Source organism: Macrobrachium rosenbergii, chromosome 48 (genome assembly GCF_040412425.1).
Source record: "Macrobrachium rosenbergii isolate ZJJX-2024 chromosome 48, ASM4041242v1, whole genome shotgun sequence".
Lineage (NCBI taxonomy): Eukaryota > Metazoa > Arthropoda > Malacostraca > Decapoda > Palaemonidae > Macrobrachium > Macrobrachium rosenbergii.
In genome coordinates this window covers 74,337,792-74,355,531 of record NC_089788.1, presented here as the reverse complement: position 1 = coordinate 74,355,531, position 17,740 = coordinate 74,337,792, and the positions used below count along the sequence as shown (strand labels likewise).

The following is a 17,740-nucleotide window of genomic DNA, read 5'->3' as shown; positions in this document are numbered from 1 at the left end:
TACTTTTTGAATTATCTTTACCTTAATTGCATAAGAATGCACATGGACATATTACAAAAATATATCATTTACAGTTTATTTACTTATACTCACAGACATAAACAATTTCTAATGAAAATTTGATTTCTCTCTCACCGCCAAGAACCAGGATCAACCTCCATTTTTAAAATCAGTCTCTCGAAAGTCGAAGTATTCTTGGAACATGACAAGTTCTGGTCAGTGTATTTCCTAACCCTCAGACCTAATGAATGAGGACCAAAAAAAAAAAAAAAAGTTAAAATCTTCGTGGGATTGGCCTTGAACTTACGGGACTTGCTCCTCATTTCGTCTGGTGAACGATGCTGCCTCGAGTGATCCCGTTTTTCTGCAGGGCTAGTCACCAAGACTCGCCCCACCCTCGACAGAGAGAGAGAGAGAGAGAGAGAGAGAGAGAGAGAGAGAGAGAGAGAGATAATCTGGACGGAAAAACTTGAGGATGACGTCACTAAAAGCGGCTTATATAAACTGCAGATCCATCTTCTTGAAGCATCAGTTCTCTCTAGCTTCGACATGAACCCAAGGTACCTGTCACAATGTCGCTTGCTAGTGTCTAAAAATTTTCATCATTTTAGGAATATTTGCGATTTAGCCTAAAAAAAAAAAATCATGTTGACCATCTCAGTGACACTGAAGTGATCTCATTAAGAGAATTAGAATTTCCATCTGAGAGGACAGATACCGATTGCTGAATTTAAATGACACAATAAGTTTTATGTTTAGCAAGACATCAATAATCTCATAACGTTTTGCGGAAACTAGTCTTCGTTCATATATTTCCTTTCCTTTTTTTTACTTCAGTTTATGAGTAGGCCATATTTTATGATTTACCTGATATTTCTCTATAAACAGAGAATGAAATAACTCATTAAAAATATTAAGACTAGACATTGAAACGAAAAGTAAAAACGCATTTACTTTTTATCTCATAAAAGAAAACATAACAAAACTTATGAATATTACCCGAATCTTGTCATGCAGCCTCTAGATGGTTTAACATTGACTCAGAAGTAGATTCTACAGAATTAATAACTCTTTATTCCAGATTATCTTCGTTCTGGGCTTGGCAGCCATCGTTGCTGCTGACAAGCGTCCAGCACCACTATCGACTTCCTATGGAGTTCCTCAGGTAGTTGCTGCCCCTAGGCCATCACGGCCATCCACATCCTTCGGAGTAACTCAGGTAAGGACATGGTTGTGTTTTAAAGATATCACGAGGTTTACTAGAATTTTGTTGTCAGCTTAACAGTACTTCCTGTAAATATTACTTTTAGGCATGGAAAGTGTCTCTGAATGAATTTCTGCAATTATTCTTCCAGGTACAACGTCCTTCATTCGACTCCTTCGAGAGCTCTTTTGAAAGGTCCTCCTTCGAGCGTCCTTCCTTCTCCCGCTCTTTCGACCGATCCTTTGAGCGCTCCTTTGAACGCTCCTTCGAACGCGACTCAGACGAGTCCTTCGAAACTCCCAAGTACAACTTCCAATTCGGTGTCCACGAAGACTCAGCCAGCTTCGAGCACCAGGAGGCCCGTGACGACGACGAGACCCAGGATCCTACGTCGTCAGCTTCCCGACGGTCGTCGCCAGACCGTCAGGTACTTCGTCAACGGAGGCTCAGGCTACGTCGCTGAGGTCACCTACGACGGAGAAGCCAGATACCCAGACTCCTCCTCATTCGAGTCAGCCTCATTCGAGTCGGGAGTTCTCAGTCCAGGGAGTTCTCAGCCCCAGAGCCCAACGCCCAAGAGCCCAGAGGCCAAGACCCTCATTCACAAGCTTCGACTCCAGGGAATCCCGCGAATTCTTCTCTGCTCCCAGCACATCCTATGGTGTCCCTCAGTAAGCTGACATCATTTTCATCTAGTCGGCCACATATCGAAATGACTCAGATTTTACCATTTATTTATTCTTCCTTATACTATTTTCCATGTGTTTCTTCAACTAAATGTACTGATATCTGTCTTCCAAATAGTTGTTGATGGCATATGTAATAAAAACTGTATATGTTACTATTTATTAAACATTTGAATCTTATAAATGTCTTTTTATCTACATGTCCTGATAAAGACCTATAACACTTGACTTACTGTTTAGTTTGTTTGAGGAATAATCTTCTGGCACTCTTTCAAAATAAACAAAAAGAAATATTCTGAAAGACGTATTGAAAATATTATGTAAAATAAACACAGTAACAATCGAACAGTTCATTGATTTATTCAAGCCGCTCTGTGTGCAAGGAAAAAAGAAATTGATATCCAGAATTTTTTTTTCATAAGCATGATTTGTGAAAAGGTAACTTATTGTAAATGAAAGCAAAAAAAAAAAGTCCTTCATTTCCCAGTGAGAAACCAGCAAAAAAGTGTTGTGACGAAATCATATTACCAGTCATGCATGACATTAAGAAAATTTGCAGAATTTTCAAAGGAAGACAATTTTATTGTTCATACCTACTTAATGGGGTCTGTCCAATGGTTACTAATGTTTACAGGAAAGGCAAAAAATGCCAAACAATACTGACATATTCGTAGGTTACACGTGCGCTCTTAATCTCCTGTGGGTGCAAAGAGAAAATGTTTATCAATTGGAAAATTTCTGATCAAAAGACTGGAAAGTTATGCTCAACAAAATTCTTCCATTTTCATTCAAGAAGGCAATGCGAACGATTCTATCAAGTGGGACCCATTATGGGAGTATGCGTTGTTTTTAAGCTTGGATACTTGAAGGTGCACTAATTAAAAACCCTTACAAAATGAACATATCGTAGGTATCATGGAATCCTGATCAAATGGATAACATCTTTTTTGTGTCCATTTTGAGAACGATTAACTACCGTATAAAGACTTGATATTCCCTAATTATTGGTCTTTTTGGAAATTCCTTGCTACATATTCATGTCTTGAATATACTCACGAAGGTATTATTCCTTGAAGAAGAATTAAGATGCTGTCCAAAACAAAACTCTTCTTCTTCTTCTTCTTCTTCTTCATGTGGTTAGGAAGTCTGCCTCACCACTGAAAGGTCGAAAGTTAGATTTGTAAATGAGGCAGAAATCTTGAGGCATGTTACATTAAATTGCAATGTTCCTCTGTAAACCCAAGAATAAGTTATGTATGTTTTAGTTAGTCGACTGAGAAATGCCTTAATCAGGGTAGAGGAGGGCATGGGGCTAGCAAAGTCGTCTCTGAAGAAGCAGAAGTCTGACATTTTGTGTATGTAAGACCTTCAAGGTTGAAAAGCATATGGGAATATACTACATAAAATATTCATTTTTATAAGTATTTACGTAATTGTATTATCGACATGGCCTTTAACTAATTTTTTTTCTCACGCTTCTTGGATGCGATTACCGCACCAAGCCCTAAATTCAGGTAGGAGCTCCAAAAGGGCCCCTTCACTTGTTCCTCATCTGGATACAAGGAGGACTTCAAGAAGTTACGAGGTCGTTATTAAGTTATATTATGCATGTTTAAAATTTCTACTTTTTCAGTATCTCTTACTTTGTCGTTGAATTTTTCCTGTTAGTCTTCATGCTTACCTTTCTTTTAACATCAGTATCAAAATAAAAGTTTCGAATTATAAAAAAAATGAAGTCAAACCCATTTAATTCTTTTAGAATTCATGCGTTTTCTTTTGAACGCTCCTTTGGACTTTACTCCTTCGAACGCTCCTTCGAACGCGACTCAGATGAATCCTTAACTGAAACTCCCAGGTACAACTTCCAGTCCCGGTGTCCAGAAAGACGACTCCAGTCATGCCAGCTTGAGCACCAGGAGGCCCGTGACGACGACGAGACCCAGGGATCCTACGTCGTCCAGCTTCCCGACGGTCGTCGCCAGACCGTCAAGTACTTCGTTCAAATAGGCTCAGGCTACGTCGCTGATGTCACCTAGCAAAAGAAGAAGAGGAGACAGAGACTCCTCCTCCTCATTCGAGTCAATAAATCATTCGAGTCCAGGGAGTTCTCAGCCCCAGAGCCCAGCGCCCAAGGCCCTTTTCATCCTTGAGTCCCACGAATCCCGCGAATTCGTGGCTGTACCAGCAGGGCTTATGGCGCTCCTCAGTAAGGCGGACGATGTTTGCACGAAACCGACCTCATATCGAGACGACACAGACTTTTTTCAGTTAAGAAGAACTTCTGCTTTCTGAAGAGTTTCCAGGAAATTGTTAAAATTTTCTTTTCCTCTCTTCTCTCTTGATAATGAACAGATATCAGTCCTGCCCATAGTTGTTGTTCCTATGTATGCTGGAAAATGTGTACTTTGCTGTTTATTGCTATTTATTAAAGAAGGAATTTCATATATGGCTATTTAATACTTACCCTTCTGTTCGATGCCTCCATACTCGAGATTGCAATGACTTTTCATTTTAGGAAGTCTCAGGAAATTTTAATTGTGGTGTTAACAAGAGATATGAGGAATCAGTGTTGAAAATAACTTGCAAGGCAGTATCAATGAATTTTTGGTAAATGGAAGAAGCAAAATAATCATCTAAAAATATTCCCACGGCCGTTTATCATTCATTATTTTTCAAAACTAAATTTCTTTTGCATATTTCATTCATATGGAAGAAATAAGACGAATATCAATTTAGAAAATATGTCTAGCAAATCTATCTCGATGAGATCTGATGGAAACAGATCTGACAGAAGAATGTAAAAAAGTTAATTTACGCAACTGCAAGATGATGCAGGAGTCATAAATTTCTTGAAGAAATTTGCCTTTTTATGCTACCTTCTAAACTCAGATATCATTTATCATGATTTATTTTTCTGAATTATTAAATATTATATAACTGACAAAAGCTTAAAGGCTTTGAATGAACAATACTGTTCTGCCTTGCCTTCCAAAAGTAACATTCAGATTGTCTATATCTGCTATGGATTAAATATTAAGGATGGCTGTTTATAGTTGTTCAAAGAACATATGTCTGTGAAAACGAAAGTTCTGTAAAATAGCTACTGAAGAGGATTTTTCATTCGTAGAAATGATCAGGGCTTTATTTTTTGTATAAAGATAGAATAGTATTAATATCCATGCAGTACAGGTGTAGACTGTTAAGGGCACAGCCAACTCTTGAACATTTAGATATTGCTACTTAATGGTTAAATGGACCCTCCTTGGTTTGACTTGGTAAGACTGATTTTATATTCTTCTCAAGTAGGGCTTTATTGAAAAACCTTCTGTTACACTAGTAAAGCATTCAAATTTCATCCTCGGTACCCATTCCTGACATCACCAGGTGCATAACACCTGTGTTATTGGCCATATGGTCCTCTTGGCTGATGAAACCGATGAAATGATGATGAGAACTGATACACTTTCCCGCCCAGTGACATCACTGAAAAGTTTGGAGAAACACCTCCAAGGTTTTTGACTTTCGGCGAGGCAGAAAGGTGGTCTTTTCAGTTGTAGTATTGGTTCTTTCTTTTCCATACATTTCATCTACTGTAGCTTCTGCTTTCTCTCAACCTTTACCTCTCTCAGTTGTTCAGTGATGCTTCCCGAAGATGGATTTTCCAGATCTCTCGCCACAATATTAATCTTTCATTTCAGTGGTATCAGTTTTGCCACTGTAACTCTCTCAACACACCTGTGATTAGAATGAAGGGTCTTTGATTCCCCATTGATGAAGCAATCCAACAACAATTCTTCTTCTTCCAGCTTTTATAATCATTCTATGTTTCTGCAATCATTCATTACGTTATACTGACACCAATTCTTTCTTCTGACGCGTTCTTTGCCATGGTTCTTTGGTACTGTTTTCTGTTTTTTTTTCGAGAATAATTATTTTTGTTCCTCAGTTTCCAAGTCAAATTCGCTCTCCTTCACATGCTAGGTACTCTGGATGAGAAATTAAAGGTACACTAAAATAAAGGCATTGAAAATTGAATCCATTATCTTCCTATATAATAAACGGGAAAAAAATCCTATTTGAAAAAGGATGCAGCTATAATACTTACAGTTAATCCATTTGCTGCAGAGGAATTTTATCAGAGGACATACAATTGCAGAGTGGCAGATTCATGATCTGGCACATCAGAAGCACAGAGAAAAAAGCTTTACTTTTTTCACTTAAGGAATAATCTTAGAGATCCTTCATGATGAAAGAGAGAGAAAAAAAAATGAGGGATAGAAGTTGACATAGCCTTTGGAAAATGTCAGTTTTAGTGAAGAAGGAAAATCAACTTATACTTTTCAACGTGCATTAAACATTTAATTTTTGATGTTTCCACTTCTTTTGCTGGATACCTGAGAAGCAGAAAACAGTCCAATGATAAGTTGTAAATGGATTAAATTCTAATACGTGCAATGACATTTCCGTAACCGTGGTATTAATAAAAAAAAGGCGCTTCAACATACGTTTACAGTATCCTACCAGAAGCTCTATAACTAAACTGCCCAAAGGTAATTAGAAGGGAGGTTTTGAATATACTAAAAAAGGATAATAGAGTATTCAAAGGTATATAAAAGGACTGAAATGTTAGAAGACATGCGAGGGTAAAAATACTTTGTAAAAAGCAAATCGAAAGAAATGACGTAAGGCAAGGAATGACTGCATAATAATGTTAGATGCACTGTTCTGACCTTTTTAGAACATTTTGCAACACAAAGAGGCTTTCTTTTGTTACTTCACACGCCAGTATGGGTAGAACAGAACATCCCAGCTGGTATTTACTCAAATATTATTTGAAGAATTCTTGAGCGTGTGGTCGAGAAATAAGCAAGAAGAAAGAAACAAAGTCGATTGAGTTTAGAGAACACTAGAAAATGAAAGAATTATAATGGAAGTTGGAAAAGGAATTTACAGTTAGCATTAAAAAGGGCAGATTTAAGTCTAGCAATATATTCAGACATAAACTAAGTTCCCCTACTTTCGGTTGAAATAAATACTCGAGTAAAGGTTGTCATGACAAATCTGGAAGTGCTCCAGGAAAAGTCACCAGACTTAGGCTTCTTGAGAAAAACTTTATGGACAATGTTAATATTAAATTTTGGATTTGAACAGGGTTGTTCAAATTCCTTACTGAAAGGTTATCTTGATAATTATACCTCAGTTAGAGATTACAGCACAAAGTTATTCGTGTGAATTACAAATATACATACACATACCTATTTCATGTAAGAACTGTACTTAAATGGTTGTTTATGTTTTAACTGCAAAAATTTTCTAAGTATTACCGAAATGCATTACCAAAGATACCATTATGAAGATACAACACCTCCATATTATTTACAAGCAATCAGGTAAGGATACTGGAAAATTTAAAATTACTTTGAATACAAATTCTATGATGCCTTCAGATCAAACGTTAACAACAAAATAAATGTAAATATGCATTTGGAAATGCTAGAATTGATTTCATGTCGATTCATAGAGGGATGGATTTAGTTTGTGCACCCACTACAACTGAATAGAGATATGGGTAAATAGATTCAGTACATACATACTCAGAAAATATCTAATTTTGAAATCCCAAGACATAAGACCTACAGTAAAACTTAAAGTATTTTTAGCATTTTCATTTAGACTTTCTCATGTGCATAGAAATTAATAAAACATACTTTTTGAATTATCTTTACCTTAATTGCATAAGAATGCACATGGACATATTACAAAAATATATCATTTACAGTTTATTTACTTATACTCACAGACATAAACAATTTCTAATGAAAATTTGATCTCTCTCTCACCGCCAAGAACCAGGATCAACCTCCATTTTTAAAATCAGTCTCTCGAAAGTCGAAGTATTCTTGGAACATGACAAGTTCTGGTCAGTGTATTTCCTAACCCTCAGACCTAATGAATGAGGACCAAAAAAAAAAAAAGTTAAAATCTTCGGGGGATTGGCCTTGAACTTACGGGACTTGCTCCTCATTTCGTCTGGTGAACGATGCTGCCTCGAGTGATCCTGTTTTTCTGCAGGGCTAGTCACCAAGACTCGCCCCACCCTCGAGAGAGAGAGAGAGAGAGAGAGAGAGAGAGAGAGAGAGAGAGAGAGATAATCTGGACGGAAAAAACTTGAGGATGACGTCACTAAAAGCGGCTTATATAAACTGCAGATCCATCTTCTTGAAGCATCAGTTCTCTCCTAGCTTCGACATGAACCCCAAGGTACCTGTCACAATGTCGCTTGCTAGTGTCTAAAAATTTTCATCATTTTAGGAATATTTGCGATTTAGCCTAAAAAAAAAAAATCATGTTGACCATCTCAGTGACACTGAAGTGATCTCATTAAGAGAATTAGAATTTCCATCTGAGAGGACAGATACCGATTGCTGAATTTAAATGACACAATAAGTTTTATGTTTAGCAAGACATCAATAATCTCATAACGTTTTGCGGAAACTAGTCTACGTTCATATACTTCCTTTTCTTTTTTTACTTCAGTTTATGAGTAGGCCATATTTTATGATTTACCTGATATTTCTCTATAAACAGAGAATGAAATAACTCATTAAAAAATATTAAGACTAGACATTGAAACGAAAAGTAAAAACACATTTACTTTTATCTCATAAAAGAAGAACATAACAAAACTTATGAATATTACCTGAATCTTGTCATTTTAAAGCCTCTAGATGGTTTAACATTGACTCAGAAGTAGATTCTACAAATTAATAACTCTTTATTCCAGATTATCTTCGTTCTGGGCTTGGCAGCCATCGTTGCTGCTGACAAGCGTCCAGCACCACTATCGACTTCCTATGGAGTTCCTCAGGTAGCTGCTGCCCCTAGGCCATCACGGCCATCCACATCCTTCGGAGCACTTCAGGTAAGGAGATGGTTGTGTTTTAAAGATATCACGAGGTTTACTGGAATTTTGTTGTCAGCTTAACAGTACTTCCTGTAAATATTACTTTTAGGCATGGAAAGTGTCTCTGAATGAATTTCTGCAATTATTCTTCCAGGGACAACGTCCTTCCTTCGACTCCTTCGAGAGCTCTTTTGAAAGGTCCTCCTTCGAGCGTCCTTCCTTCTCCCGCTCTTTCGACCGATCCTTTGAGCGCTCCTTTGAACGCTCCTTCGAACGCGACTCAGACGAGTCCTTCGAAACTCCCAAGTACAACTTCCAATTCGGTGTCCACGAAGACTCCGCCAGCTTCGAGCACCAGGAGGCCCGTGACGACGACGAGACCCAGGGATCCTACACCGTCCAGCTTCCCGACGGTCGTCGCCAGACCGTCAGGTACTTCGTCAACGGAGGCTCAGGCTACGTCGCTGAGGTCACCTACGACGGAGAAGCCAGATACCCAGACTCCTCCTCATTCGAGTCAGCCTCATTCGAGTCCAGGGAGTTCTCAGCCCCCAGAGCCCAACGCCCAAGAGCCCAGAGGCCAAGACCCTCATTCACAAGCTTCGACTCCAGGGAATCTCGCGAATTCTTCTCTGCTCCCAGCACATCCTATGGTGTCCCTCAGTAAGCTGACATCATTTTCATCTAGCCGGCCACATATCGAAATGACTCAGATTTTACCATTTATTTATTTTTTCTTTTACTATTTTTCATGTGTTTCTTCAGCTAAATGTACTGATATCTGTCTTCCAAATAGTTGTTGATGGCATATGTAATAAAAACTGTATATGTTACTATTTATTAAACATTTGAATCTTATAAATGTCTTTTTATCTACATGTCCTGATAAAGACCTATAACACTTGACTTACTGTTTAGTTTGTTTGAGGAATAATCTTCTGGCACTCTTTCAAAATAAACAAAAAGAAATATTCTGAAAGACATATTGAAAATAATATGTAAAATAAACAACGTAACAATCGAACAGTTCAATGATTTATTCAAGCCGCTCTGTGTACAAAGAAAAAAGAAATTGACATCCAGAATTTTTTTTTTTTTCATAAGCATGATTTGTGAAAAGGTAACTTATTGTAAATGAAAGCTAAAAAAAAAAAGTCCTTCATTTCCCAGTGAGAAACCAGAAGAAAAGTGTTGTGACGAAATCATATTACCAGTCATGCATGACATTAAGAAAATTTGCAGAATTTTCAAAGGAAGACAATTTTATTATTCATACCTACTTAATGGGGTCTGTCCAATGGTTACTAATGTTTACAGGAAAGGCAAAAAATGCCAAACAATACTGACATATTCGTAGGTTACACGTGCGCTCTTAATCTCCTGTGGGTGCAAAGAGAAAAATGTTTATCAATTGGAAAATTTCTGATCAAAGACTGGAAAGTTATGCTCAACAAAATTCTTCCATTTTCATTCAAGAAGGCAATACGAACGATTGTATCAAGTGGGACCCATTCTCTTGTCCATTATGGGAGTATGCGTTGTTTTTAAGCTTGGACACTTGAAGGTGCACTAATTAAAAACCCTTACAAAATGAACATATCGTAGGTATCATGAAATCCTGATCAAATGGATAACATCTTTTTTGTGTCCATTTTGAGAACGATTAACTACCGTATAAAGACTTGATATTCCCTAATTATTGGTCTTTTTGGAAATTCCTTGCTACATATTCATGTCTTGAATATACTCACGAGGGTATTATTCCTTGAAGAAGAATTAAGATGCTGTCCAAAACAAAACTCTTCTTCTTCTTCTTCTTCTTCATGTGGTTAGGAAGTCTGCCTCACCACTGAAAGGTCGAAAGTTAGATTTGTAAATGAGGCAGAAATCTTGAGACATGTTACATTAAATTGCAATGTTCCTCTGTAAACCCAAGAATAAGTTATGTATGTTTTAGTTAGTCGACTGAGAAATGCCTTAATCAGGGTAGAGGAGGGCATGGGGCTAGCAAACTCATCTCTGAAGAAGCAGAAGTCTAACATATTGCATATTCAAGACTTTCAAGGGTGTCAAGCATATGGGAATATATTACATAAAATATTCATTTTTATAAGTATTTACGTAATTGTATTATCGACATGGCTTCTTAACTAATTTTTTTTTTCTCACGCTTCTTGGATACGATTACCGCACCAAGCCATAAATTCAGGTAGGAGCTCCATAATTCAGGTAGGAGCTTCAAAAGGGCTCCTTCACTTGTTCCTCATCTGGATAGACGGAGGACTTCAAGAAGTTAAGAGGTCGTTGTGGTTATTAAGAGTACATGCATACATTTATGCAATATATTGGCGGTTCAAATTTCTACTTTTTCAGTATCACTTAATTTGTCGTTGAATTTTTCCTGTTAGTCTTCATGCTTACCTTTCTTTTAATATCAGTAACAAAAATAAAAGTTTCGAATTATAAAAAAAATGAAGTCAAACCCATTTAATTCTTTAGAATTCATGCCGAAATTTTCGCTTTAAAGTCCAAGGACTTTACTGAATATTCCCAGAATATTTACGGCAACAGTTCAGAATTGATACCATAACTGAATATACAGTATTTACAAATGATACGTCCTCATTACAAGAGAAAGATAGAACGATAGTCATGCAGATTGACAGAGAGAGAGAGAGAGAGAGAGAGAGAGAGAGAGAGAGGGAGTATGTATATGTGTGTGTTTACTATGATGGGATCGGTGATTTCAACGCGTCACAAGTAATAATCTTAGATTTTTCTTCCATATAATAAGTTGTCACTATACGATAATCTTTCAATGCAGTATTTGTAGGCTGTTACTGCTTCTAGCAAAAGAAAAAGAGGGAGACAGAAAGATATTCATAAATTCAATGTTTTAATAAATAGTAATGTACAAAGGTTCTATATAAATACATAGCTAATCACTATGAAAAGTATAGGAATCTCATCATGCATTGGGAAAGGTTCATGAAAATTTTCATGAACAGAAGAAATGTACAGAAGAGTAAAAAAGGAAATTGTCAAATCCACGTCATTTCGATAAAGGGTAGGTTAAATTCAACTGATGTCCATTTACTGAGGAACACCATAGGATGTGCTGGGGGCAGAGAAGAATTCACTGAGATTCCCTGGAATCGAAGCTTGAAGGAGGGTCTTGGCCTCTGGGCTCTTGGGCGTTGGGCTCTGGGGGCTGAGTAAGAGGGTCTTGGGGCTGAGAACTCCCTGGACTCGAATGAGGACTCGAATGAGGAGGAGTCTGGGTATCTGGCTTCTCCGTCGTAGGTGACATCAGCGACGTAGCCTGAGCCTCCGTTGACGAAGTACCTGACGGTCTGGCGACGACCGTCGGGAAGCTGGACGACGTAGGATCCCTGGGTCTCGTCGTCGTCACGGGCCTCCTGGTGCTCGAAGCTGGCAGAGTCTTCGTGGACACCGAATTGGAAGTTGTACTTGGGGGATTCGAAGGACTCGTCTGAGTTGCGCTCGAAGGAGCGTTCAAAGGAGCGTTCAAAGGAGCGGTCGAAAGAACGGGAGAAAGAAGGACGCTCGAAGGAGGACCTTTCAAAAGAGTTCTCGAAGGAGTCGAATGAAGGTCGTTGTCCCTGGAAGAATAATTGCGGAAATTCATTCAGAGACACTTTTTAAGCCTAAAAGTAATATTTACTAGAAGACTATAAAGCTGACATAATAAAATTCCGGTAAACCTCGTGATATCTTTAAAATCACAACCATATCCTTACCTGAGTTACTCCGAAGGATGTGGATGGCCGTGATGGCCTAGGGGCAGCAGCTACCTGAGGAAGTCCATAGGAAGTCGAGAGTGGTGCTGGACGCTTGTCAGCAGCAACGATGGCTGCCAAGCCCAAAACGAAGAGAATCTGGAATAAAGAATTATTCATTTTATAAATTCTCAATTTCTGAGTTAATATTACACAATTAGACGCTGGCATTTTAAAATTCTGGAAGTATCTCTTGTTTCGTGTTATGTTACTCAAGATTGTATAGCTTTGTTGACATTAAGTTGAAAGTCTTCATCTGTTATAAGATAAATGGAAATGTTTTTACATTTTATTTCATTATCAAGTCTTAATCTTCTTGAACGAATAATTATTTTTACATTCTCTGTTCTAAGAAAACTATTAAGGAAAGAATGAAATATGGCCTGCTCATGAACTGAATTGAGTAACGGAAACATAAAAACGAAGAATAATTTCGTAATATACTACTAGATTTTTGCTGATTTGATAAACACGACATTTCCCTGAATCTTTTAAATTCCGGCCAACGGTGTACAAGTTTCCAGATGGAAATTCTAATGCTCTTTAAGAATATCACTTCAGTGTCTATTTCACAATCAAAATATCTTTTTTAAGCTCGATCGCAAAATTTTCTAATGTCGATGAAATATTATAGACAGTAATATTCGACACTTAAGGCCGGTACCTTGGCGTTCATGTCGAAGTCAGGAGCAAACTGATGCTTCATGAAGATGGATTTCCAGTTTATATAAGCCGCTTTTGGTGACGTCACTCTCAAGTTTTTCCTCTAGATTTTATCTCTCTCTCTCTCTCTCTCTCTCTCTCTCTCTCTCTCTCTCTCTCTCTCTCTCTCTCTCTCTCTGTGTGTGTGTGTGTGTGTGTGTGTATGTGTGGAGGGTGGGGCGAGTCTTGATCTGCAATCCAACAGAAACACGTTATAACATACGACAAAGTATTATACCACGGGAACAAGTGACCAGCTTCAGTAAGTTCAAGGTTACTCCCACAAAGATTTAAGTTTTTGTGACTCGTTCGCCAGTTCTTATGGTTAGGAAATACACTGACCAGGACTTGTTATGTTCCAACAATCTTTCCACTTTCAGAAAATTGGTCTTAAAAGTGAAATTTGATTGCTGATCTTGTGGAATGAGTAGAAATTTATAGGTGATCGATATATAATACTAACCCAGGACAAAAATTGTGATGTAAATCTTTTAATTTTGCAAATGCAAGAGTATACGCAATAACAATATCATGTATGAGCAGAAGATTATGTATTTTTGTATATGACCATATGCGTTTGCATAAAGAATATTAATGAGAACATTTTGTAATACCTTTCTTAATGCTAGACAAAACGAAAATACTGGCAATTCTTCAAGTTAATTTTTTTAGATTAAAGACCCTTTAACGACCAGACATAGACTACAGTATATATTTTTACATGAGGTTACTGGGAACATTATTTACAAGAAATATATGTTATATGTTGCAGATAATACAATACTTGCATAAGTATATTTGTATTTCGTTTGTTTCTTTTGTTTTTCCGGTTTGAAGGCAGCACTGAATTTGCATTTAGGCTGCTGTAAATGTATCTCTGTTATTAGAAAATGTGTCTTCACCTCTATGTAGCTGAGCTTTTTTTCTGTATTTATATAATTAATTTTTGAGTTCTTGATGCTAATCTTGCTCTAATGGAACAAGTGTTGACATCAGCTACATCTGCATTCTTCCCTAAAAAAATCCATGTTCTGCAAGGCTTCCATGGGCCTTTACATATGTCACTGCAGCCTGTCTTTCCCCTTTCGTTTCAGTTGATAGGTCTGAGTTCCTTTTAAAATTAATCAAGTTCGTTTTAGACTCTAGGATCTGGAATCTTTCCTCTTTTTGATGTCAGATGAGTAAAAGGATTTGTTCTTCTTCTATATTCACTCTTCTTTGAGCTTTGCTGCGTTCTTTACGTAACTTCCTTTATTTCACGAATTTTTTGTTACTTGTGACTCGCTTACTAGAAATTTCTTTTCTGTTACAAATTATTCCTGATAATCGCAACACTGAATCCTTCACTCTTGACATTTTTACCCTCTTGTCTCTCCAGCAACTCCTATAAATTGTTTATATTCCTTGGTGTTCTCGCATTTTGTTATCTCTACTGAACACTTGACTCACCTTCTTCCATTTCCTTCGAAGGCCACCATCTCTGGGACTCTGTGATTTTGGGAAATACCAAATTACTCGATTTTCCGCTGAGTGGCAGTTATTTGGGTAACGTAAGCCGTAACACTTGGTGTTTGAAGAGCAAACCTTTTGTTATTGGAAAGACCCTTCCGATGTTGACATTATTATTCTATAACATTCAATAAAAATGATTATAGTTTTCATACATCCAGTCAATGGAGCTGACACTTCAGTAATTCGTATTTTCTCCATCTGGTGGTTTCTCTGTTTTTTGCTTGTTTGTTTAATATCTGCTGGGAGAGTAGAAGATGGTTAAGGCAGAGGTTAAGCTACATAGGAGACCAGACTCTGCTAGTAAGGAGAATGGAAACAGAGGGAGGTCTGTTATGGGTTGGAAGAGCATGGATGGATTTAGTCCTACAACTGAGTTAGTCACCCATCTAACCCTTCTGCAGATTTAAATTTCTCATAGGAGATTCTCAACAACTCATGTCAGCTGTTGCCTTTCATGTATATATCAATTCTTATTGAGGGACAAGAACAAAAGGAGAGAAATAGATAAATGACAAGTATGATTCCCCTAGTGTTGTGAGGTAGTGACACAGAAGAGAAGTAAAGAACATTGAGTAGAGGGGTAGATGCAGAACCAAGGCCGGGCCTACAAAAGACTCTAGTGTAAGGTAGTATTGGACGGTCCCAATAGGTTACCATAGTCTTTTATTTGTTAGTCTCTCAACGACAGAAATGCGTAGGCCAGCCTTCTGACTGCTAAGGTACATGAAGTTTTAGACTATCATTTTTATCCGGACGTATCGACTACAAGGAAAAGTAATGTAGAGAAATTTTTGAAATTCATTCGTTTAATAAATAGCAATAAATAGTTATATACAAAATTGTTTATAAATAAATACTTAACAGATATCAGAAGGAAATACATCTGCTCATTATAATAGCAGAGGAAGTTTTGACAGATATATTGATTAAAGCAGAAAAAATAGTGATGAAAAAAAGGAGAAAGAAAATTGTTAGATCCATGTCATTTCGATAAAGGGTAGGTAGAATTCAACTTGTGTCCATTTACTGAGGAACACCATAGGATGTGCTGGGGGCAGAGAAGAATTCGCGAGATTCCCTGGAATCGAAGCTTGTGAAAGAGGGTCTTGGCCTCTGGGCTCTTGGGCGTTGGGCTCTGGGGGCTGAGTAAGAGGGTCTTGGGGCTGAGAACTCCCTGGACTCGAATGAGGAGGAGGAGTCAGGGTACCTGGCTTCTCCCTCGTAGGTGACATCAGCGACGTAGCCTGAGCCTCCGTTGACGAAGTACCTGACGGTCTGGCGACGACCGTCGGGAAGCTGGACGACGTAGGATCCTGGGTCTCGTCGTCGTCACGGGCCTCCTGGTGCTCGAAGCTGGCGGAGTCTTCGTGGACACCGAATTGGAAGTTGTACTTGGGAGATTCGAAGGACTCGTCTGAGTTGCGCTCGAAGGAGCGTTCAAAGGAGTGTTCAAAGGAGCGGTCGAAAGAACGGGAGAAAGAAGGACGCTCGAAGGAGGACCTTTCAAAAGAGTTCTCGAAGGAGTCGAATGAAGGTCGTTGTCCCTGGAAGAATAATTGCGGAAATTCATTCAGAGAAACTTTTTAAGCCTAAAAGTAATATTTACTAGAAGACTATAAAGTTGACATAATAAAATTCCAGTAAACCTCGTGATATCTTTAAAACACAACCATGTCCTTACCTGAGTTACTCCGAAGGAAGTGGATGGCCGTGATGGCCTAGGGGCAGCAGCTACCTGAGGAAGTCCATAGGAAGTCGATGGTGGTGCTGGACGCTTGTCAGCAGCAACGATGGCTGCCAAGCCCAAAACGAAGAGAATCTGGAATAAAGAATTATTCATTTTATAAATTCTCAATTTCTGAGTTAATATTACACAATTAGACGCTGCCATTTTAAAATTCTGGAAGGATCTCTTGTTTATCGTGTAACGTTACTCAAGATTGTATAGCTTTGTTGATATTAAGTTGAAAGTCTTCATCTGTTATATGATAAAATTAAATATTTTTACATTCTATTTCATTATCAAGTCTTAATCTTCTTTAATGAATAATTATTTTTTCATTCTCTATTCTAAGAAAAATATAAAGGAAATAATGAAACATGGCCTGCTCATAAACTCAACTGAGTAACGGAAACATAAAAACGAAGAATAATATCGTAATATACTACTAGATTTTTGCTGATTTGACAAACACAATTCCCTGAATCTTTTAAATTCCAGCCAACGGTGTTCAAGTTTCCAGATGGAAATTCTAATACTCTTTAAGAATATCACTTCAGTGTCCATTTAGCAATCAAAAAATCTTTTTTAAGCTCATTCGCAAATTTTTCTAATGTCGATGAAATATTTTAGACACTAATATTCGACACTTAAGGCCGGTACCTTGGCGTTCATGTCGAAGTCAGGAGCGAACTGATGCTTCATGAAGATGGATTTCCAGTTTATATAAGCCGCTTTTGGTGACGTCACTCTCAAGTTTTTCCTCCAGATTTTCTCTCTCTCTCTCGCTCTCTCTCTCTCTCTCTCTCTCTCTGTGTCGAGGGTGGGGCAAGTCTTGGTCTGCCACCCTACAGAAACACGTTATAACATACGACAAAGTATTATACTACGGGTACAAGTGACCAGCTTCAGTAAGTTCAAGGTCAATCCACAAAGATTTAAGTTTTTGTGACTCGTTCGTCAATTCTTATGGTTAGGAAATACACTGACCAGGACTTGTTATGCTCCAAGAATCTTTCCACTTTCAGAAAATTGGTCTTAAAAGTGAAATTTGATTGCTGTTCTTGTGGAATGATTAGTAGTTTATAGGTAACATATATAATACTCACCTAGAAAAAAAAATGTGATGTAAAGCTTTTAATTTTTCATATGCAAGAGTATACGCGATAACAATATCATGTATGAGCAGGAGATCATGTATTTTTGTACATG

The 17,740-nt window shown here is 37.8% G+C and overlaps 4 protein-coding genes across 4 annotated transcripts in view; 2 read left to right on the top strand and 2 right to left on the bottom strand.

Moving 5' to 3' along the window:
• The window catches only part of LOC136831560 (pro-resilin-like), a 367,651-nt gene that overhangs the window by 4,806 nt on the left and 345,105 nt on the right, over positions 1-17,740 (top strand). The window lies entirely within an intron of this gene.
• On the top strand, positions 8,065-9,615 carry LOC136831657 (uncharacterized). Its single transcript, XM_067092286.1, has 3 exons — positions 8,065-8,151; positions 8,675-8,812; positions 8,949-9,615. The coding sequence occupies exons 1-3, from the start codon at positions 8,065-8,067 to the stop codon at positions 9,459-9,461; spliced, it is 738 nt and encodes a 245-aa protein (XP_066948387.1). The 3' UTR covers positions 9,462-9,615.
• On the bottom strand, positions 10,167-13,300 carry LOC136831656 (pro-resilin-like). Its single transcript, XM_067092285.1, has 4 exons — positions 13,259-13,300; positions 12,556-12,693; positions 11,892-12,417; positions 10,167-10,174 (listed from the first exon to the last, which is right to left on the bottom strand). Exons 1-4 carry the CDS (start codon positions 13,298-13,300, stop codon positions 10,167-10,169), a joined length of 714 nt encoding a protein of 237 aa, XP_066948386.1.
• Positions 15,697-17,203, bottom strand: LOC136831655 (BAG domain-containing protein Samui-like). Its single transcript, XM_067092284.1, has 3 exons — positions 17,192-17,203; positions 16,490-16,627; positions 15,697-16,352 (listed from the first exon to the last, which is right to left on the bottom strand). The coding sequence occupies exons 1-3, from the start codon at positions 17,201-17,203 to the stop codon at positions 15,780-15,782; spliced, it is 723 nt and encodes a 240-aa protein (XP_066948385.1). The 3' UTR covers positions 15,697-15,779.

What these genes read in the sequence shown, in the direction of transcription:
- LOC136831657 (XM_067092286.1), top strand. Translation starts at nt 8,065, where the DNA reads ATGACGTCACTAAAAGCGGCTTATATAAACTGCAGATCCATCTTCTTG. An exon ending in GCTTCGACATGAACCCCAAG is followed by an intron (nt 8,152 to 8,674) that starts GTACCTGTCACA and finishes TCTTTATTCCAG; the next exon opens with ATTATCTTCGTTCTGGGCTT. An exon ending in CATCCTTCGGAGCACTTCAG is followed by an intron (nt 8,813 to 8,948) that starts GTAAGGAGATGG and finishes TTATTCTTCCAG; the next exon opens with GGACAACGTCCTTCCTTCGA.
- LOC136831656 (XM_067092285.1), bottom strand. Translation starts at nt 13,300, where the DNA reads ATGAAGCATCAGTTTGCTCCTGACTTCGACATGAACGCCAAG. An exon ending in ACTTCGACATGAACGCCAAG is followed by an intron (nt 12,694 to 13,258) that starts GTACCGGCCTTA and finishes TCTTTATTCCAG; the next exon opens with ATTCTCTTCGTTTTGGGCTT. An exon ending in CATCCTTCGGAGTAACTCAG is followed by an intron (nt 12,418 to 12,555) that starts GTAAGGATATGG and finishes TTATTCTTCCAG; the next exon opens with GGACAACGACCTTCATTCGA.
- LOC136831655 (XM_067092284.1), bottom strand. An exon ending in CTTCCTTCGGAGTAACTCAG is followed by an intron (nt 16,353 to 16,489) that starts GTAAGGACATGG and finishes TTATTCTTCCAG; the next exon opens with GGACAACGACCTTCATTCGA.